We start from the raw sequence: 21741 nt of genomic DNA, 5'->3' as shown, positions 1-21741 counted from the left end.
ATGTTCATTATGAACAATGAATAAATAATCAAAACCCTCTTTTTCCTTTATTCTCACTAACTCTTTATCCTTCTTGATATTTAAGCCCATAAATAAATGAAAAGTCCAATCATTATAAAAACTCAAAGAATGTCATTTTGATTTTTAGAGACATACGCTCTCTGTCTCATATTATAATCAAATTTCATCTTTTTAAATTTATTAAATAATCAATATATCTGATCTATATATAACTTAGATACATTAGTTATTTAATAAATCTAAAAATATGAAATTTCCCTATAATATGGGACGAAAGAAGTACTCCGCAACAAGAACAAAAATGAACTTATCATAAAATATTAAAGAATGAAATGGAATGTCTATTTCATTTTGCTTTGCTCTAGTAATCATTTCCATTTCATTTAAATCACTTTAGAGTATAACATCATGTCTACCATCAACCGTGGGGAATTTGATATTGACAATATTATGGGTTTTCTTTAAGTAATAATCTTTGTATCATCCCCTACCATTGGTGGACCACAAGTTAAATGGATCACCCTAGAATCCATCTATTTTGAAATGTCATGAGTTATATTATCATAACTTTTCTTTTATTTATATTGAAATATATGAAATGACTATCAAACAAACATGATTCATATCAATCATTTTAGTAATATTCCGTCGCCTTTTGACAAAACGTGTGCACGTGAAGTATGCATATATATTCCAACCACAAACCTTTAAATTGTACTCTGTTTTTCTTTTTTTGTTAAACTAAAGTCTCGTGTTTATTGAATACCATTAAAATGTGGCATAAACCTAATTATCTTAGTTAAAAAAAAACCAAGTTAAATTGTATCAAGTAAAAAATACTAAACTTTACAATGTAAATGTTAGTGTAAATAGATATATAGATAAATAGTATTGGACAAGATGATGTAAAACCGATGTTAATAATCCTTCTGTTGTCGGTTTTTATTTTAACATCTATTTTTAATTGACACCTATAAATAGTTTCTTTTTAGTATTATACTTTATTTATATCTAAGGTCGTCTTTAAAAATGTTTAATGTAAATTATATCATATAGTCTAAATTTTTTCACAATTAAACCGTAGTTAAATATGATCTAATATTCAATTTGTCTGAGTTAAATTCATAAATAAATATCACAAGAGCTCTGTATAACCCCATATCTTTTCATGAGATAAGAATAAATGACACAAATTACAAATTGTTGTTAGTAATTTTATATTCACACCACCATTCTAACTATAGTAAGAAGCAAAAGTAAACTTTGAAGTAATTCACTATAAATGTGCCTATTGAATAAACTTATCTTCACAAATTCCATCACTTGATACCATTCAATAAAATAGAGTATAAGACACAAGGGAAGTAAATCCAAACCCTATACTTCCAAATGATGAAACAGCATAATTTTGCTACATGTCAAATCCATATATATGTTTACAATGAACCCATAATCAATAGGTCTAATAGAGGTCCTTTTATATGCTATTCCATGTCAAATCATGCTTTGTACTATATTTTCAAATTCAATATCTACCACAAACTTAAGCTAAACCAACTCATCAAAAGGATAAGAGTCTTCATATAATCACTAAGATGAAAATAATCAACTTTATAATAAACTTGAAGAGGAAAAGTAACATTATACATAGAGAGATTTTAAATATTCATTGTCATTGTCATGGCATGTATAACTTGTTGCCACACTTGCATCTCCATGCCTCCGGGTAGTATTCCGCCGTCACCGGTGTCCCTGGCGGCACCGGTACGTGGACCGGTCTGCAAGGCGTACATTTCCCACACTTGCCGGTGCATCGCGGCGGAAATGACCCCGGCCCACCTAGAAACCTTCTTGGCCAATCTATAGAACTCATTGATTTTTCTTGAGACATCATACCTTCTCCAATTTCCACCTTATTACTTTTCTGTCGGAGTCAACGTAACCATGTTAAATAGATTTGAATCTTATTTCAGAAATTAATTCGGGTAAAATTACTTAAATATATTTATATATCAAACAATACAGAAATCTAATCATCGTGAGACTTCAACGCAACTTCAACACAGTAAATAATACGACAAGTACATAGTCACATGTGTTGCCTAGTTACTGTGGACTCCACATTGCAGAGGGTCCATAGACACACCCTGCACCCTATTCTGTTGCATATGAACCAATTTCAGTTTTTTTTCTTCTATAATTTGTTTCATAATTCTCTACACCACTAGTAACAATTTATATATTAAAATTATTAAAATAATAATATATTGTGACTAATAATAGTCTAACCTAAGACAAGTATATTCTTGAAAGTCCTTGTATTTTGTTCAACACTAAAGTAAAGAGTGAAACTTTGAAGACAACCTTGTTTCAATTTATATGTAACAGTTTCACATTTTACAGTTTACTTGAATGTTGAACTCAACAACCACAATCATGAAAGATAACCCATTATAGATTTTAATTAAAAAAAATATAAATTTCAATAAAAAAAAATAGTCTAGAGTCTAAAATCTAAATCTTCACTCGACTGTAATGTTAGAGTTAGATCTAGGTAGCTAAATTATAATCCAAAAAAAAAATTCTAGTGAAGATAAGAAGGAATGTACTAGTTTATAGAATAGACAAGATTAGGATTAGTCGCTATACCTGAAAATCTATATCAGATTTGAAAAATATGATACACTTAGTATCTGCAAAAATGAAAAGAACTAGAAGGTGTGAGTTAGAGAAAATTGATTCCGCACTCCTAACTCAATTGACAGAAACCGAAATTGTTAGGTTGAACGTCATCCTTATCAGGTTCGAATACTGATATGCGGTTGTCTACGAGTTATTTGTAACCATAAAGAGAAAAAAAAGGAAAATTGAAGAATGAGGAAGAATTGCATACCTAGACATGTAATGGCAGAAGCAGAAGTTGTGAAAATTGAGAGCATGAAAAAGTAGAAAGTGTAACAAAGATTTGTTTTGTTCAAGAGCTTAGATGTTTTTCTTTTTCTCTCCATGAACAAGAAGAAAAAAAAAAAACTAAATCTCAATAGAAGCACCACTTGTATGATTGTAGATATATGATATGATTGACACACACACTCTCTCACTCACTCTCTCACACACACACTTTTTTTTTGTTTCTCTAGCTATGACCCTATGAAAAGTAGTGTTTCAAGCTATAAACCAATAATAGTGATGTTTTTCAACATATTCAAACTTTGCATATTCCATGCAAGTATTAAGCTAAACAAATACCTAACTATTAGCCCATTTGATTGAAATATGGAAAAAAATCACTCTTTTCACTTCACACTTGACAACCCTTTTTTCAACTCTTACACTACTTTATGCAGGTGGCTAGAAAGAGTAGAAAAAGTAGAGAAAGGTGAATTTTTTTTTGGATGGAAAGGTACTTTTGTTATCTGATGAGGGGTATGTAGGTTGTGACAGTGGGGGTTTGAATAGTACTTTGAAGAGAGGTTAAATAAAGCAAGAAAAATAAGAGAGAATCTATGAAGATCATTACTTCATAAGCTTTACTATGTTTAGGTCTTTGATTCTTTTGTAGCCTTTGTTCTTTGAAAAACTAAAACAAAGTCTCTATAGAACCCTTCACTCTCATGCTCTTAAACCACACACACATACACTTTACTCTGTTTTCCCCTGTTTTTTCTTTTTCCTTTAAGTACATAGTTTTTGTTCTCACACTTTTACTTTGGTAAATTTTGTAAATTTTAACCACCTCTATTTTTTTTATTACATATCATTTTGGATAATATTTTGATGTGAGGTGGACCTCAATCAACATGGAAGCGGTACGAAGGAAGGATGGTAACGAGAGATCGTTTAGAAATGTTGGGTCGGACAAATACTTAGGTTATGTTTGAATATTATGAAAAAAAACGAAATGGGATGAAAAAGAACATAATAGAATGAATCAGAACAAAATAAATATTTTTTTTTCTATTGTTTGAGTATTTTATTACGGAAAAGGATAAATTCTTCATTCTATTTAAATTAGAGAAGAAAAGAAATATGATGATACGTGATGAAATTAAATGAAATCGATATCATTCTATCCTGCTGTGCTCCATTCGATTTTAATTAATTGAAATAATAGAATAACACTCATTTTCATTTCATACCACTCCATTTCACCAAATTCATTAATCAAAATATAGTTTTTGACTCGCATAAACCTATAAGCATAGTCCTTTTACTTAAATGATATACGATCCCACCAACCTAAATTGCGATGTTGAACTACAATTGAGACTGATCAAATTGTAACTCTCTGAATATCAAGTATTGTAATTCAAAATCTTGATGCTACCTATAAAATATTGATGGGACAATTTGACATTTGAGTACATGATAACCACTAATCTCTTTATGTAAGACACATTGTTTTAGAGTGGTTCTTTCTATTATTTTTCTTTCTTTTTGTTTTGTTTCCCTTCTCAACCAAGCATTTGCATGGTTTTCTTCATGATGGATTAAAATAATTGGTTCAAAGGCTATAGACTGCAGTTTCAACTTTCAACTTCTATTGAGAGATGGAATGGTTTGGAATATTTTGGTACTTGCATTAAAGACACATTGTGTAGTAGTTCATAATAATTCACATAAATACAATGGTTTGGTTCATAGTGTTTCTACATGGACTTTTTGGGAATGGAACAAGTACAAGAGGTTGAAAATGTAGTCTATACACCTTGTTGCTTATTAAAGTCTTTATCTACTAGGTCTATGTTAGAAAGTGGGACATCTTTTTTTTTCTTAATTGAAAATTTTAGTGGGTTGGATCTATTAAATTCATTATATTAAAAAAATGTAAAATGTTTTTAAAATTGGATTAAAATGATTGTTCAACTACTTGAATCGTGATTCAATTAGGTTGAAAACTCGATATCCAATCAACTAATTCAAAAAATTCAATTGAAATGAGAGTCTGAATTAACCATTTAATATCAAAAATTTTATCACTTAACAGAACTTAAACTTTGAAACCTTAATATATTCTCATAATTCAAATCTCTGTCAGTAGATCAAATTTAAAACACGTTTCTAGAATTCAATTAGTAGGTTAAATCCAAAGCACATTTTCAAAAGTGAAACCTCCATCAATATGTTAAATTCAAAATATATTATAAGAACTCAAACATTCATCAATAGGTCAAATCTGAAACATATTCTCAAGACTCAACCACCTACATCAATAAATCAAATTCAAGAGATCTAATTGAAATCAGAGTTTAAATTAATCTAATACAAAAATCATTAGCATTTACCAGAATGCAAACTTGAAATCTTATGAGAAATATTTTCTCAAAACTCAAACCTCAATCATTAAGTCAAATCGAAGCATAAATCATCATTTAAACCTATATAAATTGAATCTCTATCAACCATATTATTATTTTTTTGATTAAATTGAAAGTGGGCCATTTTCCACACGAAGGAAACAGAAAGCACCATGTATTTACAAAAGTAACCTCTGTCAATGCACGTGTGAGGAAGATGGGTAGATGTTGTTATAAGGACAAAAGCTTATGAAACACTCAAACCATTTCTTTCTGACCAATTATTGACATGTAATGACTATAGTCAAATTGACTGGTTAACAGACTAGTACATGAATTAGTTTAGATTCCAAAAGCAAGAAGGTATGAACAAAACAAATATCATGAAAGAAAAATGGTCGATTATATGACAGGGAATATATATGTGTTCTATGTATCGCATGTTTTTTTTAATTAATGTCATTCATCATCATATCATACACAAGAAGGTATGGTCTAAATCAGTTTTTTAATTTCTATTAACAATAGACTTTAATCTATATAATACCGACACTTAAAAAAACAAATTTTTGATTTTGATTCTTATAGTTTTTATTTTTTAGTCTGAGTCCCTGTATCTTATTTTTTGTTGGTTTTAATCGCTAAAGTTAAGGTTTCTTACGGATTTTTCTTTGAATTTTTGTGGAAATTTTATCTTAAGGACTAAAACCAACACAAAAGTGAGATATATGAACTCAGACAAAAAAAAATACAAAGACAACAAAAAAAACTTTTTAAACTTTATTTAAAAAAAAAAATTATTATCGATATCGTTGTATCAATGTAAAATCTCAATTCAGTTTTCATCCCTAATGGTAAATAGTTATTCAAAGATTATTCTATTTAAATTCCATTGGTGTTTTAGAATCTTCAATTGCATAATAAAGTTGGACTCAATTTTCAAACATTTCTTTATATATATGAGATCAATTTGTTATATAATTTCCGACAATGCATTAACTATCCCTTTTAATTTGCATGCTTACGATGTCATTTCTAATTTTATGACAATAACATGTGAGTGTTGAGAAATAAAAATAGCTGAAGACATGTTTGAAAAATACAAGTATCCACATCAAAATAGTGAGGCCAATTGGTCCACAAGTGTGAAATATCATAATGTTATATCTTTGTTCTCATGTTAAATAATATTTGGTCTTGGTCGGGTTACAGCTTACTATATACCATAATTTATGACACAGCTGTGTTTATATCACATGTAGCTATGCTCCATTCTATTTATTTGGTTGAGGTTTGAATTTTGAATTTGAAGGAGGTGGATTTTACCTTCCACTAAAATAATATTCACCTCCAATTATGTATGTATCCAATATGTGTCATGTGTCACAAATACACAATCCATGTTTACAGGCCAGTCTTTAACTATCAGATAAGGATAGTTGATAAACCTAGTGGGGTTAAGTCAAGAAATTCCTTATGGGCCTATGTCGAGCAGCCGAAGAGAATTTATCTTGGCGGGTCCCTTAAGTTTTGAGAATTGTTCTTTCCATCTTTATGGATGCATTCCATATTTTTTGAAAATTAAAAAATATTCTTATATTTTCGAAAATGCATCTCCGGACGTATTCAAAAATCACTTCAACCTTCGTTTTTTTGAACTCTACCCCAAATTGAAGAAAAAAAGTGTTGGAGATGCATCTCCGAATATTATTTGGATGTATCTGGAGATGCATCTCTGAAATATCTCAACGCACAATTGTGGTGTTTTTATTCAATTAGCTGGTTAAATTTGTTGGGTCATCATGAGTAGCATTCACATTTGGTCAAGAGCAACACACAAGTGAGAGAGACACCACATATTCAACAAAAATCTTAAGGTGATATGTGTATGAGTCCTCTCACTTATAAAGTGTTTAACCTCTATTTTTTTAAGCAATGTGGGACTTCCAACTCACACTTGTACACAATAATCTCTCCCTCAAGTGTGAGTCCATCCATTATGTTCATCCTCAAGTAGAAGCTCTTTCATCCACGTACACTTATACCGCCGTTGCAGACACTAAAATGAAACACGCCGCCTGACCACCACATTGTCAGGAAGACTTTTGATACAATGAGCCGGTACCTTGATTGAACTATCGACTCTAATACCACTGTTAGGTCATCATGAGGAGCATCCACATTGGGTTAAAAGCAACACACAGGTGAGAGAGACACCACATATTCACTCAAAATCTTAAGATGATAGCTGTATGAGTTCTCCCACTTATAAATGCTCAAGTCTCCATATTTATAACCAATGTGAGACTTCAACTCTTATTATTCTTAACACTCCCCTTTAGGTGTGAGTCCACAATGCCCCTCTCAAGTGGAAACTCTTTTGTCCATATACACTTTACACTTGTACCGCCGTTGACACCTCTTCTAGGGAATTTTGATACACCTTTTTCTAGGCATTTCGATTTTAACATGACACCTCTTCCTGGGAATTTCGATACAAGTAAGTCAGTCCATTTATTCAAACCAAAGACTCTTGATACCATTTGTTGGGTCATGAGGAGGAGCATCAACATTGAGCTAAGAGCAATTAGGGGTGGCAAAATGGATGGATTGGATGGATATGGATTGGATCGTTAATAGATGGATCAAAACAATTCATTAGTCCATTAATAATTCATTAAAAGTTTCTTAAAAATATCCAATCCAATTCATCCATTAAGAATAAAATACATCTAATCCATCCATTATCATATTTTTAGCGGATGAATATCCATCCATCCATTTTTTTTTGAAAAAATAGTTTTTTTAAATATATTAATTTTTGTATTTTTGAAAAAAATTCAATTTTTTTACTTTTGAAAAAAATCACTTACTTTTTTGTAAAAGTTATATATTTCAGAAAAAAAATATTTTTTTGTATTTGAATGAAAAAAGTTCAGGTTTTTTTCTAAAAAAATCATTTTTTTTCGGAAAAAAACATATTTTTGTATTTTCGGAAAAAATAATTTAAAAATATTTTTTTTTTCGAAAAAAGTTAAATTTTTTTATATTCGTAAAAAAATAACTTTTTCGAAAGTAAAATCGAATTTTGGTATTTTTCAAAAAAATAATTATAAATTTTTCGGAAAAAATCAGTTTTTTGTATTTTTAAAAAAAATCGATTTTTTTTTCGGAAAAAAAATAATTTTTTATTTTTCAAAAAAATAATTTTTTAATATTTGAAAAAATTCATTTTTTTAAAATTAGATAAAAAAAATCCATTGGATCATTAAAATGTGTTGGATGGATTGAGACAAACCATGCTTATAAATAAATGGATGGATTTAATCCAATCCATTAACTTAATTTTTATGTAGTGGATGGATTGAATGAATTTTGTCTAAATGGATCCAATTGCCACCCCTAAGAGCAATAAACAAGTGAGAGAGACACCACATATTCATTCAAAATCTTAAAGTGATAGGTGTGTGAATTCTCCCACTTATAAATGCTCAAGTTCCCACATTTATAACTAATGTGAGACTCTAACTCACACTTGACTTATTATTCTTAACACCCCCCCTCAAGTGTGAGTCCACAATGCTCCCCCTCAAGTGCGTGAGGCACTTTTGTGAGGAGAGAAAATATAGAGAGAATATGAAAATAAGGATTACGTTATTGAAGAATGAATGTGTTACAAACTGATTTACATCTGCATGTATTTATATACAAAGTTACTTCACTATTAAGTAACAAAATAATTAACAAACCCTAAACCCTAATTGACTTTGGGCTTGGGCCACACACAACTTGGATTATATCTTATATCTCAATATACCCCCATATAATCCAAGTTGTCGAACATATACTAATCAGAGTTGACCTGAACTATTCCTAATTTCTTTCTCAAATTCAGGAATCTACCGATCTTCAATCTTTTGGTGAAAATGTCGGCCAAATATGCTTCACTTGAGCAATGTCTCACTTCAAATTCACCTTGATTTACCTTCTCCCAGAGGAAATAAAATCTAGCTTCGATGTGTTTACTCCTTCCATGCAAAACTGGTTCTTCGCGAGATTTATAGCTGACTTGTTGTCAATCTACAACACCAGAGGTTTATTCACTTCGGCCTCTATTTCTTCAAGCACATATATGATCCAAATTGCTTGACACGCAACATAGGATCCTGTTATATATTCATCATCACACGATGACAGTGCTACCACAAGTTACTTTCTCGAGTACCATGAGATCGGGGCACTAAACACTTGAAAGAAATAATCACTTGTGCTTCTTCGATCTTCCTTATCTCCACACCAATATGCATCTGAATAATAATTAATCATAATTTCTTTGATTTCAGAATTCTGTCGAAATAAAATTCCATAGTTTCTCGATCCTTTTAAGTGTCTAAGGATTCTTCTTACAGCCTTCATGTGTGACACCCTTGGCTCACTCATGTATTTTCTCACTAATCTGACTGAGAAACCTATATCAATTTGACTATTTCACACATATCTCAGAGATCCGACAATTTGTTTGAACAAAGTTGCATCGACTTTGTCTTCCTCTCCACGCTTCTTTAACTTCAAGTTTGACTTGACATGTGAAGATGTAGAAGTCGAATCATCCATCTGAAATCTCTTGAGTATCTCTTTGACATACTTTCTTTGATGTAACATCATACCTTGCTTCGACATTTGAAATTCCATGCCTAGGAAATAAGACAAGTTTCCTAGATCCGACATTTCAAATTCCTTTTTCATTAGCTCTTTGAACTTCGACAAGTTCTCAAAGCTACTTTCAATTACTAATAAGTCATCGACATAGAAACAAATGATTGTTATATCTTGTGCTACAACCTGAACATAGATACCATACTCATATTTTTATTTGACGAATCACAATTCGACTAAGTATGAATCGATCTTCTTATTCCATGCCCTAGGTGCCTGCTTGAGACCATAGAGCGCTTTGTGCAACTTGTATATTTTCCTTGCTTACTCCTGAATTACAAACCTATGAGGCTGTGTGACATATATCTCTTCATCTAGAGGACCATTCAAAAATGACGATTTCACATCTAAGTGAAATGTCGACCAAACTTGCTTATATGCCAAGGCGACCACTAGTCGAACAATCTCCAATCTTTTTATTGGAGCGTATACTTTAGAGTAGTCGACTCATTCTCTCTGAAGAAAACCTCGAGCTAACAATATCTCCTTACACCTTGCTATGAACCCATCAACATTGTGCTTCAAATTGAACACCCACTTGACTTTAATAACTTTTGTATGTGCGGGAAATTTGACTAACTCCCACGTGTTATTTCTTTCGATTGCTTATAACCCTTCGACCATAGCTGACTTTCATTTTTTATCGTTTAAGGTTTCACTATAGTTTATTGGTTCAGCACACATAAGTAAGGCGAAATGAACTAATTCTTCATCTGGTATGACTTCATCATCACCAGTCACTTCATAATCTTGAAGTCTTGCTGGACGAACTCTAGTTCTCTGAGGTCTTTTACTAGTACTAGCTACACCATCTTCGACTTCATCTGTGTCGGGCATGTCAGTTGTTGCTTTGAATTTGACAAGAATATTGATAATATCTTCGACTTCAACATCATTACTTGCTTCTTCGAAATCATAGCTCATCAATGGCTTGTCAATTGCATCACTAGAATTCCAATATGAGGCAGAATTTTCATCAATCACAAAATCTCGACTCATCATGATCTTCTAATTAATTGGATTGAACATTCTGTATGCACCAATTTTATGATATCCTACCAGAATCATAGGTCGACTCTTGTCATCAAGCTTCCTTTTTGTAGCATCAGGAACATGCTTGTAACAAATAAATCCAAACACCTTCAGATGACTCATTGATGGTCATTTTCCATTCCAAACTTCTTCAGGAACCATGTTCTTTAGCTTCTTGGTAGGGCACCTGTTCGGAATATAAACAACAATGGTAACAACTTCACCCCATAAGGATTTTGTCAAATTCTTCTGCTTCAACATGCATCTCGCCATGTCCAATATGGTCTTGTTTCTTATTTATGTTATTCCATTATGTTGATACACGTAAGGAGTAGTTACCTCATGATCAATACCATGTTATGCACAAAATTATTCAAACATCTTGGATGTGTATTCGCCATCTCCACCTGTCTGCGAAACCTTGATCTTCTTCTCAATCTGGTTTTTGACAAGTATCTTGAATCTCTTAAAGATTTCAAATACTTTGTCCTTTTTCTTGATGTAACACCCTAAACCCCGTACATAATTTATTGTGTAAATTAAATATAAAATAAAACCATGTAGGGTGTCACACATTCATAACACACATGACCTGCTCTGTAACACGGATTTCAACAATAAATTTCAATACACATATTTGTAATAAGGATGTTTACATGACATCCAACTTATCTAAATCATACCTGGGATGTTTACACGATATCCATCTCATCTGATCGGTATTACATATTCACATGATAAGACATTCATAACTTGTCACCACACGCACTTCCATTTTAAAGTATCATCACAATGGAATTATCATCACAATTATGGAAGATAAAACAAGTAATAACATCTAGTCCCAACTTCAATTGTAATTACAAAGTAAGAGAGTTATAATCAATCAATTCAACATCTTAAGAATTCTCAACAACAAAAATAGTCTTATGACTTCGACATAATCAGACATAAGGAATAAAATAAGCGTTTAACCCAACCCGATGTTACATGATCAGAGCAAGGTACAACTAGTAAAAGCGATAAAATAAAGAAGTAACTCCAAGATCTACCTTCTACTTACTTCAACAATACTACTCTTGTGTATCTGCACGATGCCCATGCAAAGGCAACATTCAAATAGAATGGATGAGAATTCATTTCAATAATAACAATATAGAATGAAGAATAAAGTACAACATCTACACAATCATTTACAACAATATATCACATTCTTACATCTAAATCATAATCAACATCATACACGATAACACCTCAATTATCATCAACATCATGCAAAACCACATCTCAATTATCATTAACATCATATGCAACAACATCTCATCCAACAACACATCAACAATAACCAATACAAATGTAACACTTATGCAATGTACTCAACACCGACACGACATGCACGTGCTACTAAATATGAACACTCAGGTTCATCTCACTCCATGATCCCCACCATAGGGTCGATTCCCTCTTAGAACCAGAGCACACCAAAATCACTACCATCACCCTAGATAACGCTTCACTAATCCCCCATAATAGGAATTAATTGCTCACACCCGATCCATCACAATGGGATCGAGGATCACCAAAACTCGTTACCATCAATATAGGTAACACTTCATTAATCCCCCATAATAGGAATTACCTACTTGCATATGATCCATCACCATAGAATCGAGGCTCACCAAAATTGGACTGAAGCCCGTACACCAAGATGCATGACTCTCAAATAACATGCATTAACACAACAAGGTTCACCTAAAGGTTCCCCCCACACATATCATTATTTATGCATCACATCATTCATCATGAAACAATCAATTCATGTTACCACATGAATAATATCAACAAACAACAGCAATCCGTCAACATCTTAACATCATCGACATAACAACATAATTATCACACCACGGTATTACAACAATGCAGTGATTCATCAACCAAACGTATAAACCAATACATTATTAACATAGTAGGCATGTGAATATTATTAAAACATCTCAACAGTCACTACCATGTTATAAGTCTGAGTTTTAGCTTTCCAAGCTTCAAGCAACATCAAAATTGGACTTACGGAATAAAAGTTATGATCAAAATCATCGGGATATGTCAACAATTCATTAATCGAACGTATGAACAAAAACTTCACCAACATGGTAGACATATAAATAATACTCAAACAATTCATTTATCACCATCACATTATACCTAGGAGAGTCATATTTCTAATGTTTCAAACCCTAACCTAAAATGATTCACGAGTTGAAAGTTATTATCAAAATTGTGCACGAAGGCGTTGCTAAAAAAATGTTATTTTTCTAAAATTTCCAACACAATTTTCATCTTTTTCAACCACAAAAATGTTCATGAAATAATCACCAAAATTATTTTATCCCATGAAACAAAGTTATAACCCTTTATTTCAGATATCCAACACTTCAAACGACACTCAATTTGGACTTACGGATCAAAATTTATGGCCAAAACGATTTCGACCAAAAAATATGAAATAAGGCTCTCGAGCTTAGCACGGTCGTGATAGACAGAATGCATAATTTTCTGAGTTTTTCATCGTTGGAGGCCTTTCGGACCTCTGATTTTGATTCCGTAAAAAGACAAACGCTCAGAAAATTACAACCCATACAATAATCTAATTATCTTAAGTTAATTTACAGCTTTAACTTAACTAAATCATCTAATCATTATTTTAAGATTATACCTAAAACCTTCAAAATTGTAACAATGGTGGATATAGGTTCAATCATCAAAACCGAAAAAATACACACATATAAGGCAGACAAAATCCATTATATAATCATTATATAACAATCATCATAACATCCCAATTCAAAATTATGAATCAAAACACCCAACCCTAAGGAGGTTAAGGGTTCCTCAATTTTACCCTTCTACCATACCCTTTACTATTGGAACAAGTTCCCACCCTTACTAGAATTCCTTGCAAAATTTCTGAATTGAAACCTTCACTCTCTTTCCTTGATCATCTTGTCTATTGCTTTTTTTCTCCTTTTTCTTCAATGTCACGTACTGTGAAAATCTCCCTAAACCTATGTTCTTCTTAACTTTTTATTTTTAGGATAAACTTTTTCAAATCACCAACTTGACCCAAACTTAATTATCTCATATTCCTTCCTTCCACTAACTTTCTCAATTTCTTATATTTGACCTAATTATTCTATCTTCACTAATTAATATAATAAAAATAAATAAAACATTATTTTTAATTATCAAAATAATTTTAAATTATTCTACTTACTTCTATCATCTATCTATACCCCTAACTCAAGGATAGATACCTTGCCCAACACCCAACCATAAAATAAATAATCAAAATGCACAATTCAAACAATTAAAATATAATTAATATCTAATAAAAAAATAGGGTGTTATAACTCTCCATCACTTAAGAATTTTTCGCCCTCGAAAATTACCCGAGGAAAACAGAGTCGGATACGACTCCTTCATCTGCTTCTCACGCTCCCAAGTCACGCTCCCATCAACTGGTCTACCCCCAAACTACCTTCACTAAGTAAATCTCTTTACCATGCAACTTCTTCACTTCTCAATCCTCTATCCGCACGGGTGATACTTCAACAGTTAGGTTATCCTTCACCTGCACATCATCCACCTAGATCACATGAGATGGATCTGAAATGTATCTCCTTAACTGAGACACATGAAACACATCATGAAGATAAGCAAGTGGCATCGACAAAGTAATCCGATGGGCCACCTCTCATATCCTCTGTAAAATCTGGTATGGACCAACAAAGTGTGGCGCGAGCTTTCGAGACTTCAAAGCTCGACCAACACCAATTACCGACGTGACTCGTAAAAACACGTGATCTCCCTCCCGGAACTCAAGTGCTTTCCTCCTCTTGTCATGGTAACTTTTCTGACGACTTTGCGACGCTTTCATCTTTTTATGGATCATCTTGATCTCTTCAGTCGTCTGGTGAATAATCTCAGGTCCGAGTACAACACTCTCGCCTGACTCATACCAACATAATCTACACCTTCTACTGTATAACGCCTAATATAATCCATTCTGATACTAGAATGGAAACCGTTGTTGTAGGTAAATTCAATCAATGACAAGTAGCTATCCCAAGTACCTCCTTGTTCTAGCACACAAGCCCTGAACAAGTCCTCCAAAGATTGGATAGTCCTCTCTATTTAACCGTTTGTATACGGATGATAAGAAGAACTCAACTTCAGCTTAGTACCCAAAGTAGCCTGCAGACTCTCCCAGAACCTCGATGTAAATCTCGGATCTCTATCAGACACAATACTTGAAGGATTACCATGCAACTTCACAATCTCATCAATATACAATTCATCCAGCTTCTGTGAAGGATAATGGATCCTCATCGGTACAAAATGAGCCGATTTGGTCAATCTATCTAAAATCACCCAAGTTGAGTCGCATCCCTTTGAATTCTTCGGTAAATCTGTTACAAAATCCATGGAAATACTATCCCATTTCCACTCTGGAACATTCAATGGTTGCATCAGACCCAACGACTTCTGATGTTCGATCTTTGAATTCTGGCATGTCAAACAAGCCTACACAAATTCGGCAACATCTTTCTTTAGTCCTGGCCACCAAAACATCTTCTTTAAATCTTGATACATATTTGTAGCACCAGGATGAATACTCAATCCAATTCTGTGACCCTCCTCAAGAATACTCCTCTTAAGTTTGGGTACATCGGAAACACAAACTCTATCTCTGAACATCATCAAACCATTTTCATCAACTCGGAAATCACATCTGTTACCTTGGTTGATTAAAGTGAGACGATCAATCAAACTCAAATCAGATCTCTGACCTTATCCGATCTCTTTAAGGATATCACTCAACTTTAACATACCCAACTTCACACTGTTAGGAGTTTCTCCACCCACTAACTCATATCATTGAATAGCTCAATCAGTTCTAACTCTCGAGCCATAAGTATCGGCCTATGTCAAGACTTCTTACTCATCGCATCAGCTACAACATTAGCTATACCTTAATGGTAACTCAAATCAAAATCATAACCCTTCAGAAGTTCAAGCCATCTCCCCTACCTCATATTTGACTCTTCTTATCAAATAAATATTTCAAACACTTTTGATCACCGAACACTTTAAATTTGGAGCCAAATAGGAAGTGCCTCCAAATCTTCAGCACAAATACCACTGTTGTCAACTCAAGATCATGCGTAGGGTAATTCTTTTCATGAAATCTCAACTATCTCTAAGAATAAGCCACAATCTGACCATTCTACATTAACACACCTCCCAGACCCATCTTCGAAGCATCACAATATACAAAAAGGACTCACTTTGGTTCAACAAAATCAAAACTGGAGCGAACATCAACTTCTTCTTGAGTTCTTGGAAACTCTTTTCACAATGCACATCCCATACATAGGCTTGACTCTTTCGAGTCAACAAAGTTAATGGAAATGCTAAATTTGAAAAACCTTTAATGAACTTCCTGTAGTAACCATTCAATCCAAGAATCTCAGTGGCAGACTTCAGAGTCTCCCATTGTAACACAACATCTATCTTCGATAGATCCACAACTATACCACTACTAGAATCACATGACCAAGGAAACTCACTTCCTTTAACCATAACTCTCACTTGGAAAAACTTTGCATATAAATGGTTCTCTTTCAATGCCTACAATACAATTCTCAGATCACTCGTAGCCTCATACTACCGTCCTTCTTCTTCACTAACAACACCGACACACCCCATTGAGAAACACTTGGTTGAACAAACTTCTTCTCAAGAAAATCTTCTAGTTGCTTCTTCAATTCTCCAACTTTTAAGTAGACACCCTATATTAAGTCATCGACACCGGACTAGTACCAGGTACTAAGTCTATAGAAAAATCCACTTCGCGCTCTGGAGGAAAATCACTGATGTCTTCAGGAAACACTTCAGAAAATTCAAACACTCTAGGAAGATCATAAACTACTCCTTTTCCTCTAGCTTCCAACAAAGCTAACATCACAAATATTTGTGCCAAATCCTTCAAGGACTCTCTCACTTGCTTAGATGATACAAATGTCAACTCTTCACCTCCATCAAATTCAAATTCATGCTCTGGAGGCAAGCCACATATATCTTTAGGAAAACATCAGGAATCACACACCACTAGCATAACACCAGTCGTCACATTTCTCTCTACTCTCCAAGAAACAACATTAACAATAGCTGATCATTTTCCCTAAAGATTTCCCAACTTGACCAGTAGACAGGAATCTCGAATCTACAACATCTTCAATGTTAGGAAAAACACAACTTTACAATCGCCCAAACTCTTTCAATCAGCGACACACTACACCAACATATCAAAACAATTGGTAAACACTTGGTTTAACTCCAACTAATTCATTCCAAGAATAACGTCAACTTGTTCCAACAAAATACAAACCGTACACATCCTCAGGGAACACGACAGGATACTCAACACACCACTGGCTCATCTCTAGCCAAAACGTCTCCTTCCCTCTCACAAGGAAGCGACCAATGAGAACACCTGACCGTATTCCCTCAAGGACCACACCATTTTGCTAATCGACACAATCCTCGAATCCGACCTCTCTTTGGGTTCAGGAAAAGCACAACATCCTCAAAACAGGTCAACTAGCCAACACTGCACTCTTGCATGCAACAATATGATGTCCAAGCTCTATACAGTTGGAACATCCAAGAGAAGCAGACACTTCTCCCCCACTTGTTTCATTCCCAACTTGCAAATGGGAAACAAAACAAGCATCGACATTGTTCTCACACATATGTCGCATACTAGGGAACAAACATAATTAAACAACCTAGCCGGACAGGCCAACCAGGCTCAGATACCACTAATGTAACACCCTAAGCCCCACACATAATTTATCACGTAAATTAAATATAAAATAAAACCACATAGAGTGTCACACATTCATAACACACACGAGCTTCTCTGTAACACGGGTTTTAACAGTAAATTTCAATACACACATTTTTAGTAAGGATGTTTACACGACATCTGACTTATTTGAATCATACCTGGGATGTTTACACGACATCCATCTCATCTGATCGGTATTACATATTCACATAATAAGACATTCATAACTTGTCACTGCGCGCTCACTTCCATTTTAAAGTATCACCGCAGTGGAATTATCATCACAATTATGGAAGATAAAACAAGTAATAACATATAGTATCAACTTTAATTGTAATTACAAAATAAGAGAGTTGTAATCAATCAACTCAACATCTTAAGAATTCTCAACACCAATAATAGTCTTATGACTTCTACATAATCAGACATAAGGAATAAAATAAGCGTTTAACCCAACCCGACGTTACATGATCAGAGAAAGGTACCACTAGTAAAAGCGATAAAATAAAGAAGTAACTCCAAGAGCTATCTTCCACTTACTTCAACAATACTACTCTTGTGTATCTTCATGATGCCCCATGTAAAGGAAACATTCAAATAGAAGGGGTGAGAATTCATTTCAATGATAACGATATATAATGAAGAATAAAGTACAACATCTACACAATCATGCAAAACAATCTATCACATTCTTACATCCAAATCATAATAAACATCATACACGACAACATCTCAATTATCATCAACATCATACAAAACCACATATCAGTTATCATTAATATAATATGCAACAATATCTCATCCAACAACACATCAACAACAACCAATATAAATGCAACACTTATGCAATATACTCAACAAAGACTCAACATGAATGTGGTACCAAATATGAACACTCAGGTTCATCTCACTCCATGATCCCCACCATAGGATCGATTTTCTCTTAGAACCGGAGCACACCAAAATTGCTATCATCACCATAGATAACACTTCACTAATCCCCCATAATAGGAATTAGTTACTCGCACCCAATCCATCATAATGGGATTGAGGCTCACCGAAACTCGTTACCATCAACATATGTAACGCTTCACTAATCCCCCACAATAGGAATTAGCTACTCGCAACGACCCATCACCATAGAATCGAGGCTCACCAAAATTGGACCGAAGTCTGTACGCCAAGATGCATGACTCTCAAATAACATACATTAACACCACAAGGTTCACCTAAAGGATCCTGACACACATCTCATCATTTATGCATCACATCATTCATCATACAACAACCAATTCATGTTACCGTTGAAACCGGACATTTTTCCTCCCCTTTTTTCATCTTTTCATTCAACCACTTGACTTGGGGATCATTTGCATACACTCATTACTCATTCATATGCATCATTCATTCATTAGTATATCACTATAGACTCAAAGCTCTTGGCTTTTAAAGCTAGGGTTTGTGTGTGGATCAAACTCCAAAAGTATGGCTTGGCTATTCATCAAAGCATAAGGGATGAGAAACCCTAATTGTCTGATTTTGGAGATGTGGACTTAACAAGGTTTCATCAAATCACTCCTCAAGGGTTCCAAACCCCAACTCTTGATGATATGTGTAGCGGGAAATTCATGATCATTAAGCTATTGACACGCTAAAGATCAATTAACAAGAGTCTCCACCGCGATTTTATTGTTTCCAAGGGAAAAGGGAAAAAATGCGAACAAAATCCAATTAGTAAGAATTTTTCAAATAAAAACTAATAAAAATCAGAGATCACAGGTAATGGGGTTGGTTACATAAAGGGAAGGTGTTAGCACCCAAAGTGTCCTAGGTACTCCTAGGGAACCCTTTTTGTGTGCATATGTATTTTGTACAAAGTGATGTTTACAAACAAATAGAATGGGGGGATGAGAAAATAATTGATTAATTATGTTTTCGTGTTTGACAAGACCTTCGGTCTTGTGCCTACGTACCAACATAAAAATGAGGGATCAAAACCTCGTAGTTCGTGCTAGAAATTTTTAAAATGAGTGTGTTGTTTTTAACAAAATTTAGTTTGAAAGACACAGAGGTCTAAAATGGTTGGAATGGGTTAGTTCTTTTTGGCATTTTTGAAAGTTTAAGTCAAGTATGATTAAGTTTATTTACAAGTTTGATTTAAGAAAATTAGTTTGAATAAAGCAATGGCATAAGGCCAAAGTTTCTATCTCTTGCAAAAGTGGTCAATGTTTAGAACAAAAGTAGACCCCACAAAGAAGTTTTTGAAAATGGAGGGAGAGATTTTGAAACTAAAGAAATGGGGAGAAGATGAAGAGACTACCCTATGCACAAAAATTTAAAAGTTTAAAGTTGAAAAGATCTGACCAAATGGGAGAAATCCAATAGACAAGTATGTCAATAGAAACCCAGAATTCCCTTGGACTTTTTAGGATCAAGCAACACACAAATGCACAATTATATCAGTCTTGAAGAGCAAAGGCATCAAATAAAGATGGCCTCATCCAAGCTTATCCACTTTAAAGATCTTCTCAAGATAGCCCATGTAGTAGATGAATTCCACAAGTCACAAGTTCAACATAACAACTTAATGATAATCAACGTTGCAGATGAACTGGAGAGATCTTGAATGATGTATCTGATGAATTTAGACTTGCAAGTTCTTGGTTCTTCACAAACTGGCATTGGACAAGTCCATTAGCAAAGGAATGTTGCCTAGATTCTAAGTCCAATTGGGGAGATCAAACAACAGTCCACACAAATGTCTTTTAGGGTTTTTGTTATTATTATGTGCATTAATGGTCAAAGACCAATCAAACAAACAAAGCAACAAAGTATATCACACAATATGGTCCAAGTGGGCAAACTGAAAATTGCATAATCATAAACAATTAGAATGATATGTACAATGACAAATGATAATAGAACAATAAAAGTAAATTGAATTAAAAGTAAAAGCTTGAAAGTAAAGGTTAATGATTAGTAAGTTAATAGTTAGTTTTGTTTTGCTTTTTGATTTCAAGACATTCTTTGGAGAACACTCAACCCACTTGCCACAAGCATAGATCCTAAAACCAAAACATATTCCAAAGGAAGGAAAGAAGGCCAAGTTTCCACACAATACCATAAAAGAGGGGAGACTTACAATCTCACTAACTAGAATGCTTATGCCTTTTATGTCACAAATTTTGCGCTATGTTAAGCAATCGTAATTGGACTTATGTAGAAGTTGAAATTCTGGTATCAAATATGAGATGTCGAAGGTAATGTCACGACACTAATATCTGAACAATACAAACAGGATAAAAGATAAAGAACAATAATGCAAGAGACACAAGCAATTGTTAACCCAGTTAGGTGCAAACTCACCTACATCTGGGGGCTACCAAGCCAGGAAGGAAATCCACTAAATAGAATCAATTCAAAGACTCTCAGTAAACAGCTTCAAGTTATAGTCTTTTCACCTAATCTCTACCCGTGTGACTTCTACTAGAATTACAATGAAAAGAAGACACTCTTCAAAGACACACACTTGATCTTACTTAAAAGCTTCAATCAAGTGGACACACACTCTTGCTTAAAAGCTTAGAGTGATAAATTACAACTCAAAAATTAGACCAATTCAATCATCTATGGATGAATTGAATGACTTACAATACACACGACCACACAAGACTGAAACCCTTCTTCTCTCTCAATATTTCGTTCGTTATTTCTTGTGTATCAAATCAGGTTTTCCATGTCCTTTTTATAGAAGCATTTGGCTGG

At 33.6% G+C, this 21741-nt stretch overlaps 1 protein-coding gene across 1 annotated transcript; it reads right to left on the bottom strand.

Moving 5' to 3' along the window:
• Nucleotides 1-1612: 1612 nt before the first annotated feature.
• Nucleotides 1613-3680, bottom strand: LOC127118448 (EPIDERMAL PATTERNING FACTOR-like protein 6). Its single transcript, XM_051048655.1, has 3 exons — nucleotides 2915-3680; nucleotides 2671-2714; nucleotides 1613-1945 (listed from the first exon to the last, which is right to left on the bottom strand). Exons 1-3 carry the CDS (start codon nucleotides 3027-3029, stop codon nucleotides 1700-1702), a joined length of 405 nt encoding a protein of 134 aa, XP_050904612.1. The 5' UTR covers nucleotides 3030-3680; the 3' UTR covers nucleotides 1613-1699.
• Between the last annotated feature and the right edge of the window lie 18061 nt (nucleotides 3681-21741).

Source organism: Lathyrus oleraceus, chromosome 2, assembly GCF_024323335.1.
Source record: "Lathyrus oleraceus cultivar Zhongwan6 chromosome 2, CAAS_Psat_ZW6_1.0, whole genome shotgun sequence".
Taxonomy (NCBI): Eukaryota; Viridiplantae; Streptophyta; class Magnoliopsida; order Fabales; family Fabaceae; genus Lathyrus; species Lathyrus oleraceus.
This window is presented reverse-complemented; position numbering and strand designations above follow the sequence as displayed.